The 17,903-nt window shown below is 42.3% G+C and overlaps 1 protein-coding gene and 1 long non-coding RNA gene across 2 annotated transcripts; one reads left to right on the top strand and one right to left on the bottom strand.

Annotated features, from left to right (window-relative positions):
* Nucleotides 1–461: 461 nt before the first annotated feature.
* On the bottom strand, nucleotides 462–1,147 carry LOC103627866 (uncharacterized). Its single transcript, XR_002262097.1, has 2 exons — nucleotides 1,112–1,147; nucleotides 462–555 (listed from the first exon to the last, which is right to left on the bottom strand). It is a non-coding gene; the product is annotated as an uncharacterized lncRNA (long non-coding RNA).
* A 4,262-nt stretch (nucleotides 1,148–5,409) lies between these two features.
* Nucleotides 5,410–8,530, top strand: LOC100217091 (putative proteasome maturation factor UMP1 family protein). The gene is made up of 4 exons (NM_001143460.2): nucleotides 5,410–5,556; nucleotides 5,667–5,767; nucleotides 7,020–7,117; nucleotides 8,004–8,530. The coding sequence occupies exons 1-4, from the start codon at nucleotides 5,434–5,436 to the stop codon at nucleotides 8,102–8,104; spliced, it is 423 nt and encodes a 140-aa protein (NP_001136932.1). The 5' UTR covers nucleotides 5,410–5,433; the 3' UTR covers nucleotides 8,105–8,530.
* The last annotated feature ends 9,373 nt before the right edge of the window (nucleotides 8,531–17,903 follow it).

A 17,903-nucleotide genomic window follows, 5' to 3' on the forward strand; every position in this document is an offset into this window, starting at 1 on the left:
AGGGGCACGCAGCTCAAGCCCACCATGACCAAGAATCATGGGAAGGCTCTGGTAGACAAGACTCAGTGCCTTCTTTGCATGGCTTGATCCAAGAGCCAGTCACAACTCAGCGAGAGTAAGTGTAGCTGAGGCTTCAAGCAGATCCAAGTTGAATGATTTGCAGAATGATTGGCTGGCCAACGCATAAGGAAGCCCAAGGACCGCATTGTCAGATTTCTGGGAGAATCAGAATAAAAAAAAGTGTTAGCTTACTCTGTATAGAATTGTAGTATTTACCAGGTTCTTTGCAAAATAAAAAAGATGATTACTTACTTTATGTATTTCAGCAAGTAATAAAAGAACACTTGCATTCTCAACCTGCAAGAACATGAAACCGGTGGTTCCCAACAATGTCATGTACAATAGGCAAATACGATACAGATGTGAACTCAATGAACATTACCTTTTGCTTGTAATTGTGACCTTCTTCCCATTGATCTCGAGGGTTGAATCATCCACGACACGAATAGAACCTTTAAACGGGCCATGAGTGGAATCATACTTGAACATATAGGCCTAGAAAGGGGGAGATTATATAGAAAACACAAACAATACCAAACCTCATGCATAGAAATTGACAGTTGTTAAACCAACAGTGAAGTAAAAAATGTAATAGAACTAAAAAATCTGCTGGTTCCACATTAGCTGCATTGTTCCCGTGAACAATGTGCATTCACTTGACATACAGAATTTGGAAGCTTGTTGGAAGAATAGAAAACACTGTTTTTGTAAAGAAAAAGAAAAAAAAGAAAAACAACATGAAGGATCAGTATAACAGTTATTTTGTAAAGCTACCGCATGCATATCATACTTAAGCAAGTGAAAGCACATGAAACATAACATAATGGGCTAACAGGAATTTTGGTTTGCATCAGATTAGAGAGAATTATTTCAATTGAGCTAGTGTTGTAGTCAGGACCGTAACTGTGTATCTCTGCTCAGGTAGAGCAGTTCCCAAATGATCAGAAGGAAAATGCAAACAAAACTCTTAATTAGCTCATTGTTGTCAAATGAAACGTCCAGAATCTGACATGTGAAATATTATAACCAAAATAAGAATTAGCTTCCTTACCATGTACTTAGCATCAATTGAAGGGTCATTCACATCCATGAATTCATCGGTGAGGACGGGGATTGCGGGGCGGATTGCGGGGCGGCTCACTGTGGGGCGGGGCGCGAGCCAGCGGCAGAACGCTTCGGTGTGGACGCCTACAGTCCACACATATAGAGTAGTAGAGATTTTCAAGTTTGCCTGCAAAAAATAGGTTATGTTCGTTTAAAGAGCTATGTAACAAGAAGTTTTGGCAGACTCAAACTGAAATAAACAAACATAATAACATATAAATATATACATCACCTTGGGCACCTATCACATTAATCATGATTTTGGGCAATTCCAAAAATAACTTACCTCTGCAATCTCCAGTTTCTCCTCGTCATTTTCATCACCGATTGATTCATAATCTTTCAGTGCCATCAGCAGCAGCTCCTGAAGAGGAGCTGGTTCACTAAGCTGGATCGCATTGAAGTTTCCAAAACAACACAGAGCTTGCTGGTACATGAGTTCTTTACTGCACCATGAATTCAATAATTAACATACCACATGAAATTAAATACTAAAATGTCCCTGGAAATAAATAGTATCAATGCAATATGTCGAAGTGGCTATAGTAGTTGCAAGCTTGCAGCAGGACATTATATGCAGGTGGCAGCAGTGTGATGATCTGGCATGGCACTATGAAGCCCATGGAGTCAGTCACTTCATCTCCAGCTTAGACCAAATTAACAACACCATGGAGCAATTTGCATTCCAGCCAAGCACAATTTATTAGTCACCCACACAAATCCTGGACAAGGAACTGAATCGAAAGGAATTCGAGTTGTAGAGGAAACCACTCGCTGCTACTGCTAGAAAACAAGCATGATCATGAAAAGTGATCTGGACAATTTCCAAAATTATGAGAAAGCCACTTACCCCTTTTGCTGCTGCAGACATGATGAGGTTTGGCCAGAGTTCACTTTCCAGAAGAAGTACCAAACTTGGCTTCCAGTATCCAATAAAACTATCTATTGCAGTAGGACAGTCAAGAGGAGCAAACTACACACATAAAAAATGAGGTTGGAACTTGGAAGGGAGAAATAAACACAACATGCAAAAATTGCACATGAAGCTACTTCCAATGTGGACTTCTGAAATCCTTAAGGCAGCCAGTCCCAGCACTGGACAAACTACACTTTCCCTCCCAATTTTCACTCAAAGTATTACTATTACAACCCAATAGCAGCAGTTAGGTAAATACCCAATGATCCTGTGAATTTTAAGTGATATTACAACTGTACTGTATCAATGTATGGTTATCGAGTCAGGCATGGTGAAGCATTAACAGATGAACAAAGCATTAACTGAAGAGCTAACACATGAGTCCTAGATGAAAGTGAGGAGGAAGGTGGAGCTATACCAAATACTTTAAAGAACCTCATATATACGATAGAGCTGCTCCGTGGTGGATCGAGATGAATCTAACATTTAGTTCATTTTTTTCAATGGTGGAGCTCTACCAGGACTTGGGAACAAAATTAATGTCACTGCTGTCAACCATCATCTGATATCCTGGTTTGGATTCACTATTAACTAATAGTCCAGAATTAGCTAACTACATATTAGCTAACTAAGAGCATCTCTGAGAGAGACTCTCTAAACGTGACCCTATTTTAAATATAAGGCCTAGAACCATAAAACACATTTCCAACAGCTCTATTTTATATTATAAAATTTTATCAAACGATTACAGGGCTCGGTCTTTCGGGTTTTAAATCTAGTACCTCATATACTGGAGCCTTGTCCCCGTTTTCTCTTAATCTCCAACCATTTATTTCTTAATAATATGAATTGTTGGATTAAAAATTTCTTTTGATGCCCTAAATACGGTCCTATTTCAAATTCTAGGACTCTATTTTAGTGTTTATTTTTTATATGCTCTAATAGTCCCTAACTTAAACTTTATGCCTTCTTGCTCAGGATAAAAGGAAAACGATTCTGGGGTAGATTCTTCAACAACAACAAAATAACCAAGGGAACATAAAAAATTTATGTGTTATGCATGCTGCAACCCCAGCAATGTTTTAGAAAACTGCAAGGATAGGAACCAACATTTGGATCAGGGCAATGATGTGTGAGTAGAAGTGAAGTCAAATCAAACCGATGAGAAGAAGATAGCAGCATCCTTATGTATCATGTTGTCTGAAGATTACTTGTTAGAGTTGCACTCCAGTGGCCGGCAAGCAATCCACAAGTGTCGTTTTCTCCTTGTCCATCCAGGAAGCAACACCATGCACAGTGCACTGTCTGCGTAACCAGTTGTCCTTGTATAATACGCTCGCTATGCCCCATTGGCTAAAACCTGTTTGAGTCTTCTGTATGAATGAGTTTATTCGTGCCTATAGGCTATAATTGAGAGGCCAACTACCCGGGATCGCTTGAGCCTGGGTGCTCTGCTCGCAGGTTGTTTTCTCCTAATACATCTACTAAAGCAACACCACGTACAACACACTGCACACTGTCTATCATAGTAACCAGTTTTCTCTTGCCTAGGAGGCTAGGATAACAAAAAAGATCAATTTCTTAAAAATGTATTTGTTCAACCACGACATCTGAAGTAAGAAGTAGGAACTGTTCTTGTACTGCATTTACCTGGATTTAAAATGGTAATAAAGTACTGCAGCCATTGTTTGGCCCAGCATGGAACGAACCAGAATCGCACAGCACAACCCGATTTTCAGAGAGTTTGCGAGAAAGGAGCGGAACAAACATGGGGTCAGGACTCAGGAGGTTTAATTCAACTGAACCCCTAGCAAATTTCGAAAGTAAACCGGGTTCGGGCTTCCCTCTACTCCACGTACATGCAAAATTCACAGTAAACTGAACTGCTAATCCATCCAGGAAAGAAAGGCACACAAATCACTAAAGAATCGCATCACAATCACCCATTCCGATCTGCATGTATGAAATTTGTAGCACAAGCAAGGAGGGATCGGGTACACGAACGAACCAACTCACCAGATTTCTTTTCTCGGCGAAGTAATCCGTCTCGGGTTTGGGCTACGGCGGTGCCTTGACGTGCTCCCCCCGGCCATGAGTTGCTGGCTCCGTGACCACCATCTCCATCACCACCATTGCCTTCAGCTGGACCGAATCAGTGGTGGCCGCCTGTGGAGACGTGTGTTTCTTACCTGGGAAGGGATTGGGGATCGAAGGAAACAGAGTATGGGGAACGAAATCAGACATGCGTCCACGAGCAGAAATCTTCTGATGCTACTTGCAGCAGCTGGTCGTGGCGTACTGCCCTATCTCCATGGTTGGGCGGCAGGCACAGAGCGGGGGCATCACGGGAGGTCGCGGGCGGGGGCACGGAGCCGGGGATCCGAGGCCGCCCCACCCACCGTCCTCGCCGATCCGCCATCAACGCCGATCCCGTCGATGGAAGGTGAGCAGGGCGGCCGCGTTGATGGCGGGGAGCAGAGATCGAGGAGCGTTGATGGCGAGGATCTCGGATCGAGGGTGCGTCGGCCGCGCTGCTGGGGCTTCGGATCGCAGGATCGACGTTTATGGCGGCAGATCAGCTGCCACTGACCATGGAAGACGTCCAAGATTGGGAGCGGCAGATCAACTACTTCCATGGAGGTGAGGCAGATCAGGTAGAGTGGATCCGGCAGATCGACCTTCCTGGGAGACATAGGGTAGGGGGAGTGGATCGCGCGCGGGCGTTGATTGGTGCGCCATTGAAGGAAGGTCGCCGGATGCGGGGCGGGGTGCGTCAGCGGCAGAACCATTGAGGGGTGTGGACGCCTACGTTACGTACATAAGTAGTAGGAGAGATAGTAGAGATAGATGGATATAAAAAACATCTAAACCTAACACGACAGCAAGTCACACGCAACATAGCATTCCCACATAGTATCACATTCGGAGGACGAACCACCGTGCAAATTATAAAAAAAGTCAAACTTCTTTTTAACTGATAACTTTTCCAACCTTTTAGCTAAGAATAAAGTCTTATCAGATTAACATCTGATATGGAATTATGATTGTATATGATTGCAGTGCATCGTATCAGAATATCCTAATAGTTGAATATTTTTTTAATATTTAAAAAAATTTAGCTTTTCGCTGGCATAATACATGCTTACCGGTCCGAGATGTTCTGGATGCAATTTCGATATTCCGATCTGGATTGGCAGATCGCAGTTGGGCCGGCCCGACAAAACGACTTAATAGACCTATTCAGTAAGCCCAAAGAGCCAGACCCTGCGTTTCCTTACTTCCTGGTAAAGAAAGAAGCGAAGCCAGGTACTTGTTGTTGAGCGCGGAGAGAGGAGAGGCGCAGAGCATCGACGATGGCGAGCGGCAGCATGAAGAGGGAGATCAGCGAGACCCACGACACCCTCCGCTTCGGCCTCAATGCCGGCGTCAAGGCCGACCTCGCGCCGCCGCACCCGCTCCAGTCCAGCATCCAATCGGTAAGGATTCGTCGCTCTACTCCTTTTTCCTTGTCCGTGCCCTAGAAACCCTAACGCTGAGCCTGAGACCCACGTAATGATTTGGGGGCACTCGTGCGCGCCCCGCACAGGAGGCCAAGTTCTGGGCGGACAAGAAGAAGTTTGGGACAGAGGCCATCTACGGATCCGCCTTGAACATCCGCAAGGATCTCGATGCCCAAATCCTCTCAAGGTACTAAACTTCCCCCTTTTGCGGTTCTTACAGGAAAAATAAAATTTACTTCCATCAATTCGTTCGAATTTCGAGCCAGGAGTAGCTAGTGGTTGATGTTAGTATACCTATGCTATACATATGGATAAGCCTCTGAATCATGAAATTTTGTCAAATGTTTATATCGTTTTTGTCGTGCTGTAAGGATGATGAATCAGTTGTGTATCTGCAGAATCGCCATTTTTACTGATAAGATTCTTTACACAGTTTCAGCATTTGGCGGTAAAGTTGTTAGCCATTTTCATACCTGCAATCTGAAATGGCCTTAATGTAGCTGTGTATTTGTTGCTACCACAACATTGACTGTACCTAGATTTTATTCCCTGTGTATTTAAGTGTCTTATTTGGCACACTTTTGATATTTGACTACTGTAGTATCTTTGCTACCATGCGTGCCAGTTCTGGAACTTGAAACTTCATCATGGTAACAGTTTATTTTGCAATATTTTGGCATTTCAATTTTTTTGGAGAGTCAAAGCATCTCAAGTTTGACCAAAACTCTAGAGAGAGTTACAATTTTTTTTGACATCAAATAGATACACTATGAATATATAATTATTAATTAACGAAGAATCTAATGATACTTATTTGTATCATAAATGTTTTTATATAAATTTGGTCAAACTTTAGATGATTTGTCTTTCTGAAAAAACTGGAATAACTCATAATTTGGGACAGAGGGAGTACTTGTACTTCACAGCTTACGGTTTCCTGCATGCTTGATTGCACATACAGTCAGTTGAATCTGTCAAAAATCTGTGCGATTCTATTGTTATCGAAGTTATTTTTATGTGAGATTTTCTACCAGGTCTTAGTATCATAAGTGCCACTTCCTTGCAGATAAAACACACACATCTCTACAACAGCATATGCAATGTGCAATCCTATGTTGCAATCGTTCATTACTTCATTTCCATCTGGTCCTCCTTCGACAACTTAGTACATTAGTACTAAGGAAATAGGAGGGCGGCAACTAAGGAAATATGAGTTTGCCTTCTATTTTGTTTATAGGAGAGATGCAACTAAGGAAATAGTTGTCACATCAATTGTGAATAACAAAAGAGGGAGCAACTAAGGAAATAGGAGTCTGCCTTCTATTTTGTTCATCTTCACCCTTCAACAACAACATAGTACATTAGTTTAGATTGTTTTTTTTGGTGATCAGCAGTTTAGCTATCTTGATGTGTTGCTGATGGATATTTTATGATGCTAGGTTCCAAAGGCCCCCTGGTGCTTTGCCATCATCTCTGCTTGGATATGAGGCACTGACAGGTTCCCTAGATGATTTTGGTTTTGAAGATTATCTTAACAGTAAGACATTCTGTCATTTGTTTTTGCTAAGTCATTTTCCTTCCCTTATCGCATGCATAAGCATTTTTGCATTGATTTATGACCATCTTAATATTCTTAGGCAAAAAGTGCTGCTGTTTTTAATCGTCTTAACCTTCTGTAGTTAGCAGTAATTCTATTGTACTCGGGGAAACCCTTTGAAGTAAAAAAAATTATCTAGCTTAATTTAATGGAAAAATTCCAAAAATAGTACCCTCAAGTATGTCCTATTTTAGATCAGCCTCTAAACTGTTGTTTGGATCATTATACTCCCCTCAATTTATCCTCTAGAAGTTTTGTCTTTTTTTGTTTCTCCACATTCAACTTGATTTTTAGTTTAAATTTTATGAGGGGGCAACTAACACCATAAGTTATGTTTTACAAATACTCCCTCCGGCCCAAAATATTAGTGGTTTGAACTTTTTCCTAATTGAAAAAAATAGGGGCTCCCCTAAATCAGAAGTAGTAAGTTTGCCAAACCAATTATTTAGTTGTTGGATGAACTTTTGAGTCTTGGAGAGGTTATGAGTAATTTAAGTTGGGGAGGTCATCAGTTTTCAAGAGTATTCGGTTTACATGATTGTTGGCTATTGTTTTATTTGATTTATTATTTGTACTAGAAAAGTTATATGTTTTTGTGACAGTCTGATCTGAGTTGTCTCTCATAGCTACAATAACTTTATTAGGATCAGCATCTCTGATGAGTGATAAAATGTGTCAGTTGTCAGTGGTCATTGGTGCTTAACTGAGTTACCGCCTAACATTTTATCTATGTATATGCTTTGTGATAGCATTGGACTTTTTTTTTCCTTATTGGCACAATCGTTTTTGACTTGTTCTGATTTTCTTTTTTTCTGCCGGCTTGCAGTGCCTCAAGATTCTGAAGGTTTCCGTCAACCTGACATGCACCACGGAATGGAGGTTCGCCTTGGTTTGTCCAAGGGACCTATCTGCCCTAGCTTCAGTTGAGGCAGTGAATGTAGTTCTGCGGTTCTGCCGCACGTTGATGCACCTTAGTCCAGTACACTCGGGTCAATAAAAGACCACATTAGGATGGTGAAACGGTGAAAACTGATGGCTTGCATATGTTCAGAGTGTTATGTTGTAATGAACAGTGTTATGTTGTAATGAACGCATATATCGCATGATTGATAGCTTGGCTAGCTGTGCGCAGGCTTAGTGGAAGCATTGACTGGGGTGCAGGTCGGCGCGAGCCCGGCTCTTATGGGTGTAGGAACCAATCACGCCGATTGTGAAGCATCGCAGTTGAGCTTCAGGATCTCTGCAGCTGCAGGTGGCTTCTTCCGTACTCGAATTAGAGGTGGCTGTGAATTGCAATCCTTTTGTTATTTTTCTCTAACTTGTACGGAGGAAAGCAATCCATAGGAATTTTTAAAGAAAATTGATGAGATTAAATCCTGTGTTTCGAAATTTCTGTAGGAATGAATCTTTAAAAAAATTCTTTGTTCCAGATGGGTCCGTAGGCTTCAATCGAAGTTACAATCAGGGAAGCGAGGTTGCTCTTCCCTTCCCTTCCTCCCTGAGGTTCGACCATCCTTTCCACTCGGAAAGAAAGCATCTAGCCCGCCCTTGTCCCATTCTCTTATCTCTAGCAAACATGACACCGGTGTTGACGGTCCCGGCATATCTACTTCAATAATAATGGCACGCTGCAGATGATTCGGTAGTTGCCAGCACGGAGAACAAGATCAGGCCCTGGGTTTGGTCCCTGACTGCTTCTTATGGATTAGTCTAATCTAAAAAAAAAGTTCTGGACGAATTATGTACAGTAATAATATGGCCAGAACTTCTTTGGGGTTAGATAGAGTAATCCACCAGTAATCAGGGACCAAACCTAGGGCCTGGTCTGAAAGAAGGGCTCGAGACATAGCCGTTTTGCTTCATGCAGCAATCCACTTCTCACCACCAACTACAAAGCGCATAGGATGATTCTTTCCTTGTCTAAAAGGATCAGCGAAATAATTAAGGGATACTATTGTTGTAGAGTATAGCTCTCTCTGTCTCTCTCTCTTTTTGACATAATAAAAGAGTAGTCGTACCAACTCCTAGGTTTGGTTGCATGATAAGTTAGTTGGATTGCTCTAGTTTTTTTTTCTCACAACTTTCTATTGCTACTGTTTTTCTAATCTATAAGCTAGTCAACTCATTGTCACTTTTGGGCGAAATCCCTGGAACACACTCCGCATGAATTCTCGGAGCTAGAAGCCCCTTTCTCCGAGAAAGAGGTAAAAAAACACCATAAATTCCAATGCCGAATGACAAAGCTCCAGGTTCAGATAGATTCACTGGTCCCTTTTTTAAAGCTTAGGGCTAGTTTGGGAACCCTATTTTTTCAAGGGATTTCTTTTTTCTCGTGAAAAAATGAACTAATTTTCCTTGAAAAAATAAAAATCCCTTGAGAAATTGAGGTTTCCAAACTAGCCCTTACTGGGAAATCATAAAAGATGTCATGGCCGCCACAAATAATTTGTCACAATGAATGCCCATGGATTTGAGAGGCTCAACTTGGCATGCAACGTCCCGCTCCCCAAAAAAAGCGGATGTAGAAAGGGTTATAGACTTTAGGCCCATCAGCCTCATCCACATCATTGCAAGAAACAAATTTATCCAAACTATTTTTAATAGACTTGCCTCCCTGGTTTACGATTGCCATAGCGCATTCGTAAAGAAGAGTAGCATCCATGATATTTTTTTCTTTTATTTCTAGGGAGCAGTGTGAAGGTTGCACAAGCTAAAGATGTCAAACTTGTTCATGAAACTAGACATTCACAAAGCCTTCGACACGGTTAATTGAGGGTATTTGTTGGAGATTCTACATGATTTGGGCTTTGTTTGCCGTTGGCATGACTGATTTTCCATCATTTTCCGCACAGCTACCTCAATCACATTACTTAATGGACGACAAAACCCTTGTTGTAGCCACGCTAGAGGCATCCGACAGGCCACCCATGCTCTTTATTTTTGGCTAGTGACGCATCCAGGATATGTCTCAAGGAGGGACTGGAGATTAATTATCTCCTTTTTTTCTCTCTTCTTCCATCTTCCTTTTTTCTCTCTTCCTCATCTTCTTCATTCCTCCCTCTCCCTTCCTCCTCCACTGTTTTCACAGGCGCAGGGGGGGTTGGAGCCCCTAGCCCCCCCTAAGATCCGCCACTTATTTTGGCTATGGATGATGGATTCACTCCAACGCCTACTTGACCTAACAACCTAATGTAGTTTTTTCACTCCCTTGCCCTAATGGCAGCAAACTAGAGAACCTCCATGTATGTTGACGATGTGGCCATCTTCATCAAACCAATAAAAGGGGACATTTAAGCCATCAAAACTATCCTGAAGCATTCAACACATTTTTAGGACTCTACATAAACTTGCAAAAGATCTCTGTGCACTCAATCAGATGTCAAAAATGTAGACCTTGACCACGTCCTCTCATGTTTCACTCGTAACAGAGGCACATTCCTGTGCTCATACCTAAGGTTGCAAAACTCCACACTTCGCTTCGGAAGGTCCATGTACAACAACTCATTGAGTGCAGTGGACAAGGACTATCAAAATGGAAAAGGAAATGGTTAAACAAAGTAAAACACTTCACTCTGGTCACTTTAGTCCTCTCTTACATGGCCACCTACCACCTCATAGTTAAAAGGATCAAGATGACCAAGAGAGAGGGCTGAATTGGGCTTCTATATTTTTTATAAATTTATAAATTTAAAACTATAATCACATCTGAATTCATCCTTATGCCTAGTAGTGTGACAAAAAAAGTTTTACACCCTAGTTCTAATCCTATTCTAGCACTAAAATTCTAGTAATGTAAGTCAACATCAACATAGCCTTTTAGTCCCAAGCAAGTTGGGGTAGGCTAGAGTTGAAACCCAATAAGATGTCACCAAAAGGGTAAAGAGAGAGAAAGGGGAGGGAAAAGTATTTGAGAGCACTAAAAGGAAAAAGGCCTAATCACGGTTCGGGCACGTGGATAGCTTCTTGCCAAGCACTTATATCCAAACACAACTCCATTGGGATATTCCATTCCTTCAAGTCCCTTTTGATTGCCTCCTCCCATGTCAAGTTTGGTCGACCTCTACCTCTCTTCACATTATTGTCCCGTCTTATGATGCCTCTATGCACCGGTGCCTGTGGGGGTCTCCGGTGGATATGCCCAAATCATCTCAACCGGTGTTGATTAAGCTTTTCTTCAATTGACGCTACTCCTAACCGATCACGTATGTCATCGTTTCTCACTCGGTCCAATCTTGTGTGCCCACATATCCAACGCAACATACGATCTCCGTGACACTTAGTTGTTGAATATGTCGTCTCTTAGTAGGCCAACGCTCAGCCCCATATAACATAGCAGGCCTAATTGAAAGTCGCCTAGAGGGGGGTGAATAGGCGAAACCTGAAATTTAAACTTTAAACACACACTACAAGCCGGGGTTAGTGTTAGATTTAAATTCAAGTCCGAAAGAGAGGGGAAACAAATCAACCAAGAAATAAGGCGAGTGAACACAGTGATTTGTTTTATCGAGGTTCGGTTCCAAAGAACCTAGTCCCTGTTGAGGAGGTAACAAAGACCGGGTCTATTTCAACTCTTTCCCTCTCTCAAACGGTCACTTAGACCGAGTGAGCCTTCTTCCTTAATCTCACGGATCACTAAGACCCCGCAAGGACCACCACACACTTGGTGTCTCTTGCCCCGCCACGTCACCTAATCGTTAGGGTTCAGAGTGAAGTCGACCGTTGGAGCTTTGTCTTCTTGCGGCACCGGACAGTCTGATGCCACACAGGACAGTCTGATGCCACACCGGACAGTCTGGTGCCCTCTGACTTCGCAGCTCTGACTTCTGTCGCGGCACTGTAGCTCAATGTAGTACTTTGCAGAGTCGACCGTTGGTGCTGGATAGCCGTTGTCCGCTGACTCACCGAACAGTCCGGTGAATTATAGCGGAGTGCACCTTCGTTTTCCCGAGAGTGACTGGTTGACACCTGTAGGGTCCAGGTGCACCGGACAGTCCGGTGCGCCATTCTACAACACACTCAAGTCCTTTGCTCCATTTCAAATTGAGTCCCTAACTTGAATCTTTATTGGTTTGTGTTGAACCTTATGCACCTGTAACACATGAGTTCTAGACAAACTAGTTAGACCATGTGTTTGTGTTGACTATCAACCACCAAAATTAATTATAGGAAATGGTTAACCCAATTTCCCTTTCACTAAACGATGTCCTATAGAACTTTCCCTTCAACTTCTGTGGCACTTTCTTGTCGCATAGGACTCCCGATGCTTGATGCCATTTTATCCACCCCGCTTTGATTCTACGGCTAACATCTTCATCAATATCACCATCTCTCTAGTAATGTAAGTACTCAAAAGAAATTGCTCAAATATAAATACTTTATGTAAAGAAAGGATTTGAAATGCCTTGATATTTTGTCGATGTGTCAGAGTCGGCACATCCCACTGGTCCTTGTTGGAGCACCCGTATAAGGGTGTCGTCCTCTTGGTCCATGAAAATACCAAGTATTCTCTACACTTTGGTTCGCTCCTCTAGCACAGTGAATCGCTCACAACCATGTAAATGGTTGCGTTGGCTCACCCACAAGCTCTCTGAATGGTCACCACACTCACAATAGCCACCAAATTCAAATCAGGTAAGCAATTTTTTATTTTTATTTTTATTTTGTTTTCTATTTCAATTCCAAATTCAAATCAGTTCTCAGTTTTAAGATTCAAAATAAATGCACAGTCAAAAACTCCAATATGAGTTCAAAAGTAAAATTTTAGTTATTTATTTATTATCCCTTTTTAGCATATGTTCTCAACATACAAGCCATAAAGATTACTTTTAGGAAAATAAATTCTAATATGTAACATTCATTGAAAGGTGATTTTACCTACCATCCTTAAGAATTTCCCCCAACCATATTAGTAATAAAAAATGATCTAATTTATACGAAGAACTTTCCACTTTCATTTAGTCTCTTTAGTTTATTTATTTATTTATTTATTTGTTATTTACATAAATTAATGCCCTTAGTTGAGTATCTTAGTTGAGTATGGAAGAAAAAGGGAAAAGGAAATCAAGGAATCCCTAAAACACTCACTTATAAATTTATTTTATTATTATTATTATTATTATTATTATTATTATTATTATTACTAGGTAGGTGCCCGTGCGATGCCACGAAACACAAATTACGAGACTCCAATGGACTTAGAGCCCTGGCGACAGGCGACGTGAATACAGATTACGTGTGGTAGGGTTTAGAATGTATAAAATGACGGTTTTCTATTGTCGCAATGAGTCGACTGATACCATATTTACGTTGATTTTGGAAGATTTTGACTAAACTGGTACTTATAGAAGCGAGCTGAAAAGCTGAGCGTTTGGCTGTCTGTAGCAGTTTCTGTTGCCCACAAGCTGAAAAAGGTTGAAACAAACAGATCATTGTAGCGCTAAATTGATTCTCTCTGAATGTGCCGAATGTGCGTCCAGTAAACATGTGATACTTACTCCAGGACTAAGAGTGCCTTAATTAACCATTCACGGAGTAGCTGCACAGTCGCCTTTTTTCAGCTTTTTTTCTCATGATCCTTTTGAGAATCTAGCTGCGGTGAGAATTTAGTTACGAAGTGGTTCCTAATGCGAGAGCGTATTGGTGAAGTGGTTCCTGATGCAAGAGTCGAAGTTACTCAAGGACTGGTACCGACATCAATGGAAGGAATGAAGTGGTGACTGGACAATATTTATTTCTAAGAAACTGAACAATATTTATTTCTAAGAAACTATACAATAGTTCAAGACAAACTCAACAATAGTTCCTGATAAACAGAAAAATAGTTCATGAGATTGAACAATAGTTCCTAAAAACTGAAGAATAAGTTCTGAGAAACTATACAATAGTTCATGAGAAAATAGTTTCTAATTCCTGAGAAACTTAAAAATAGTTCAGTTGAGACTGAACAAAAGTTCTCAAGAAACTGAAGAATAGTTCCCGAGAAACTATAAATAGCCTCGGTAGTACACAAACTTAGCCATTTAGAGCCACAATATAGACAGATTGCTAGTACCTCATTCACAGAAAGTAGGTTTCTCTTAAACATATGCTTTTTAGCCACAACAGGCACAAGTACATAGATTTAGCTCTGTAGTACAAGTGCAATGCATTACCTCATCACTACACTTAATACAAAAGGAACTACAGTGTGTACGCCGCAGAACTGATTTCAGACTCATAAGTAAATACAGAAGGAAAAAATACAGAACAATGTGGGTGTGCATGTTCACACTTATATAGATCATTACAATAACAAGAAGCTACCCACCAGAAAGTAAACAAAAGCCTCCCCTGCCCCTACACTAATTAAGTGAACAAGGCCCAATAAACAGTTACAACCCTGAGTTAAAATAACGGCACCAACTACTATGGGCACACAGCAAAGTAGCGTAAGTAGTAACACTAAAACTAAAACCTTAATAAGCCTTAATACAATCGGGAAATACTAAAATTTTACTCTAAGAATTAGTCAATACTAAAAAATCATGTTTCAGTCAGTGAGACTCATTCCGAGGTGAGTCTTAGAGCGCGGAGTCTGGAATTTGGATAGTCGAGAGCAGTCTAATGAGTGGACTAAGAGTAGCTCTAGTGTTGGTAGGAATCTAACCTCGCGGAAGGAAACTGAACTATCAACACTGCAGCAGTCAACCGCTCACTGTCAGTAGCAGAATTCGACATCCAAACATGGCTCTGTGCGAGGGAGTAAAATATTCAGCCTTCGCTGCTCTGACCTCTTTAGTGCAGTACAATTTCCTCTTTCTCTTGGCTGTTTTGGAGATTGAACTCGATGAGAAAGGAGTAGATTACACTATTTTATTTGGTTGTAGGCTCCACCAAATCGAACTCACCAGCGGAGGTGGCGAACTCAGCAGTGGAGGCAGAGGTCAAAGGGAGGGGGAGACGCCATCTAGCTTGACCTTCTCGACTTGTTCTTCGGAGGTGGCTTTTGCGAAGGAAGAAATTAGAACCATTAAGTAGATTGAAGGGCGAGGAAAAACAATGAAGCAAGAAGAGACGACCGTACAGTACCTGGGGGCGGAGACGGTGGCGGATTGGGGCTAGGGTTAGGGTTTTGGGCGGGGCGCTTGAGAGCACCTAGAGGGGGGGGTGAATAGGTGATCCTGTAAATCTTAAACTTATAGCCACAAAAACTTGGTTAATCGTTAGCACAGTTAATGCCAAGTGGCTAGAGCGAAGATCTTGCACACTATGATAATCACAAGAAGATCAACACAGAGAGGACACGGTGATTTATCCCGTGGTTCGGCCAAGTACAAAACTTGCCTACTCCACGTTGTGGCGTCCCAACGGACGAGAGTTGCACTCAACTCCTCTCAAGTGATCCAATGATCAACTTGAATACCACAGTGTTATGCTTTTCTTCTCAATATCCCGTTTGCGAGGAATCTCCACAACTTTGGAGCCTCTCGCCCTTACAAAAGATGTTCACAAAGAATCACTGAGCAAGGGAGGGATTAGCAACTCACACACGACACAAAGATCACAGCGAATACGCACACACAAGACCCAGACTTGAGCTCGAAAGACTAGCACACTAGAACGGAGCTCAAATCACTAGAATGTCGAACAAGTGCGCAAGATTGATGTGTGAGTGATCAAGAGTGCTCAAGGAATGCTTGGTTTTCTCCTCCATGCGCCTAGGGGTCCCTTTTATAGCCCCAAGGCAGCTAGGAGCCGTTGAGAGCAGATCTGGAAGGCCATCCTTGCCTTCTGTCGTCGGGCGCACCGGACAGTCCGGTGCACACCGGACACTGTCCGGTGCCCGATTTATTTCCAAAAACAGCGCAGTCGACCGTTGCCGACCGTTGCAGATCTGGCGCACCGGACAGTCCGGTGCACACCGGACAGTCCGGTGCCCCCTCCCGACCGTTGGCCAGGCCACGTGTCCTGCGCAGATCGCGCGGCCGACCGTTGGCTTTGCCGACCGTTGGCTCACCGGACAGTCCGGTGAATTATAGCCGAAGTCGCCGGAGAAAACCCGAGAGCGGCTGGTTTGCCCCGCGCTGGTCTGGCGCACCGGACACTGTCCGGTGCACACCGGACAGTCCGGTGCCTGTACACAGCCACTCTCCACTTCTTTTTCTTTTTCCTGTTTCTAACACTTAGACAAGATATTAGTACACAAAACCAATGTACTAAGGCTTAGAAACATACCTTTACTTGTGATTTGCACTTTGTTCACCCATGAGCATATTTTCACATTTAAGCACTTGTGTTTGCACTCAATCACCAAAATACTTAGAGATGGCCCAAAGGCACATTTCCCTTTCAATCTCCCCCTTTTTGGTGATTTATGCCAACACAACATAAAGCAACTAGAACAAGTGCAAAATCACTTCAAATAAAAACTAACTTTGAGTTTTATCCAATTTTGGCATATATGGATCATCTTTTGCCACCACTTGATATGTTTTTGCAAATCAAACTCAAATCTCTATCTCTAAGTCAAACACACATGTTGAAGCATGAAGAGAGTCATTCCAAAAGAGATTGATCAAAGATTTCAAAAACTCCCCCTATTTCCCATAATCAACACTTCTCCCCACAAGAAACCAACTTTTGACAAAAGAGACAATAAGAGAGTTTTGAGAAAACAAAAAGCTCTATTTCACTATTTTCAAGATTTCTCAAGTGGTAGTTGATCCATTTATTGCTTTGGCCTTTATTTTCTCCCCCTTTGGCATCAAGCACCAAAACGGGATCAATCTTGGCCCAGGAACCCCATTGCCTCACCAAAAATCTCCAATTAAGAGCAAATGGCAATAAGAGTTCATTAGATGGACTTGGAGTAAGTTACCCTCTCATCGGAGTGCAGTGGAAGTCTTTCATGGTCCAAGTCCGCCTTTTCCCTTTCAATCCTCCTTCGAGACTAAATCAAGCAAACTCAAGCATATGGTTAGTCTCAAAGGGTCAAGTTGTACCACATCTCCCCCTAAACATGTGCATCACTGTGCAACGGACTTGTGAGGTCCAGGGAGTATTTGTACAACTTGATCACCATAATAAGCAACAAAATGCAGAATGAACATGATCAAAGGCATAAACACATGTATGCTACAATTCAATCCAAGTTCCGCGAATCTAAGACATTTAGCTCACTACGCAGCCTGCAAAAGGTCTTCTCATCTAGAGGCTTGGTAAAGATATCGGCTAGCTGGTTCTCGGTGCTAACATGAAACACTTCGATATCCCCCTTTTGCTGGTGGTCTCTCAAAAAGTGATGCCGGATGTCTATGTGCTTTGTGCGGCTGTGCTCGACAGGATTTTCCGCCATGCGGATAGCACTCTCATTATCACATAGGAGTGGGACTTTGCTCAGATTGTAGCCAAAGTCCCTGAGGGTTTGCCTCATCCAAAGTAGTTGCGCGCAACACTGTCCTGCGGCAACATACTCGGCCTCAGCGGTGGATAGGGCAACGGAGGTTTGTTTCTTAGAATTCCATGACACCAGGGACCTTCCTAAGAATTGGCACGTCCCCGATGTACTCTTCCTATCGACCTTACATCCAGCATAGTCGGAGTCTGAGTATCCAACCAAGTCAAAGGTAGACCCCTTTGGATACCAGAGCCCGAAGCAAGGCGTAGCAACCAAATATCTAAGAATCCGCTTCACCGCCACTAAGTGACACTCCTTAGGATCGGATTGAAATCTAGCACACATGCAAAC

Source organism: Zea mays, chromosome 5 (genome assembly GCF_902167145.1).
Source record: "Zea mays cultivar B73 chromosome 5, Zm-B73-REFERENCE-NAM-5.0, whole genome shotgun sequence".
Classification (NCBI taxonomy): Eukaryota; Viridiplantae; Streptophyta; class Magnoliopsida; order Poales; family Poaceae; genus Zea; species Zea mays.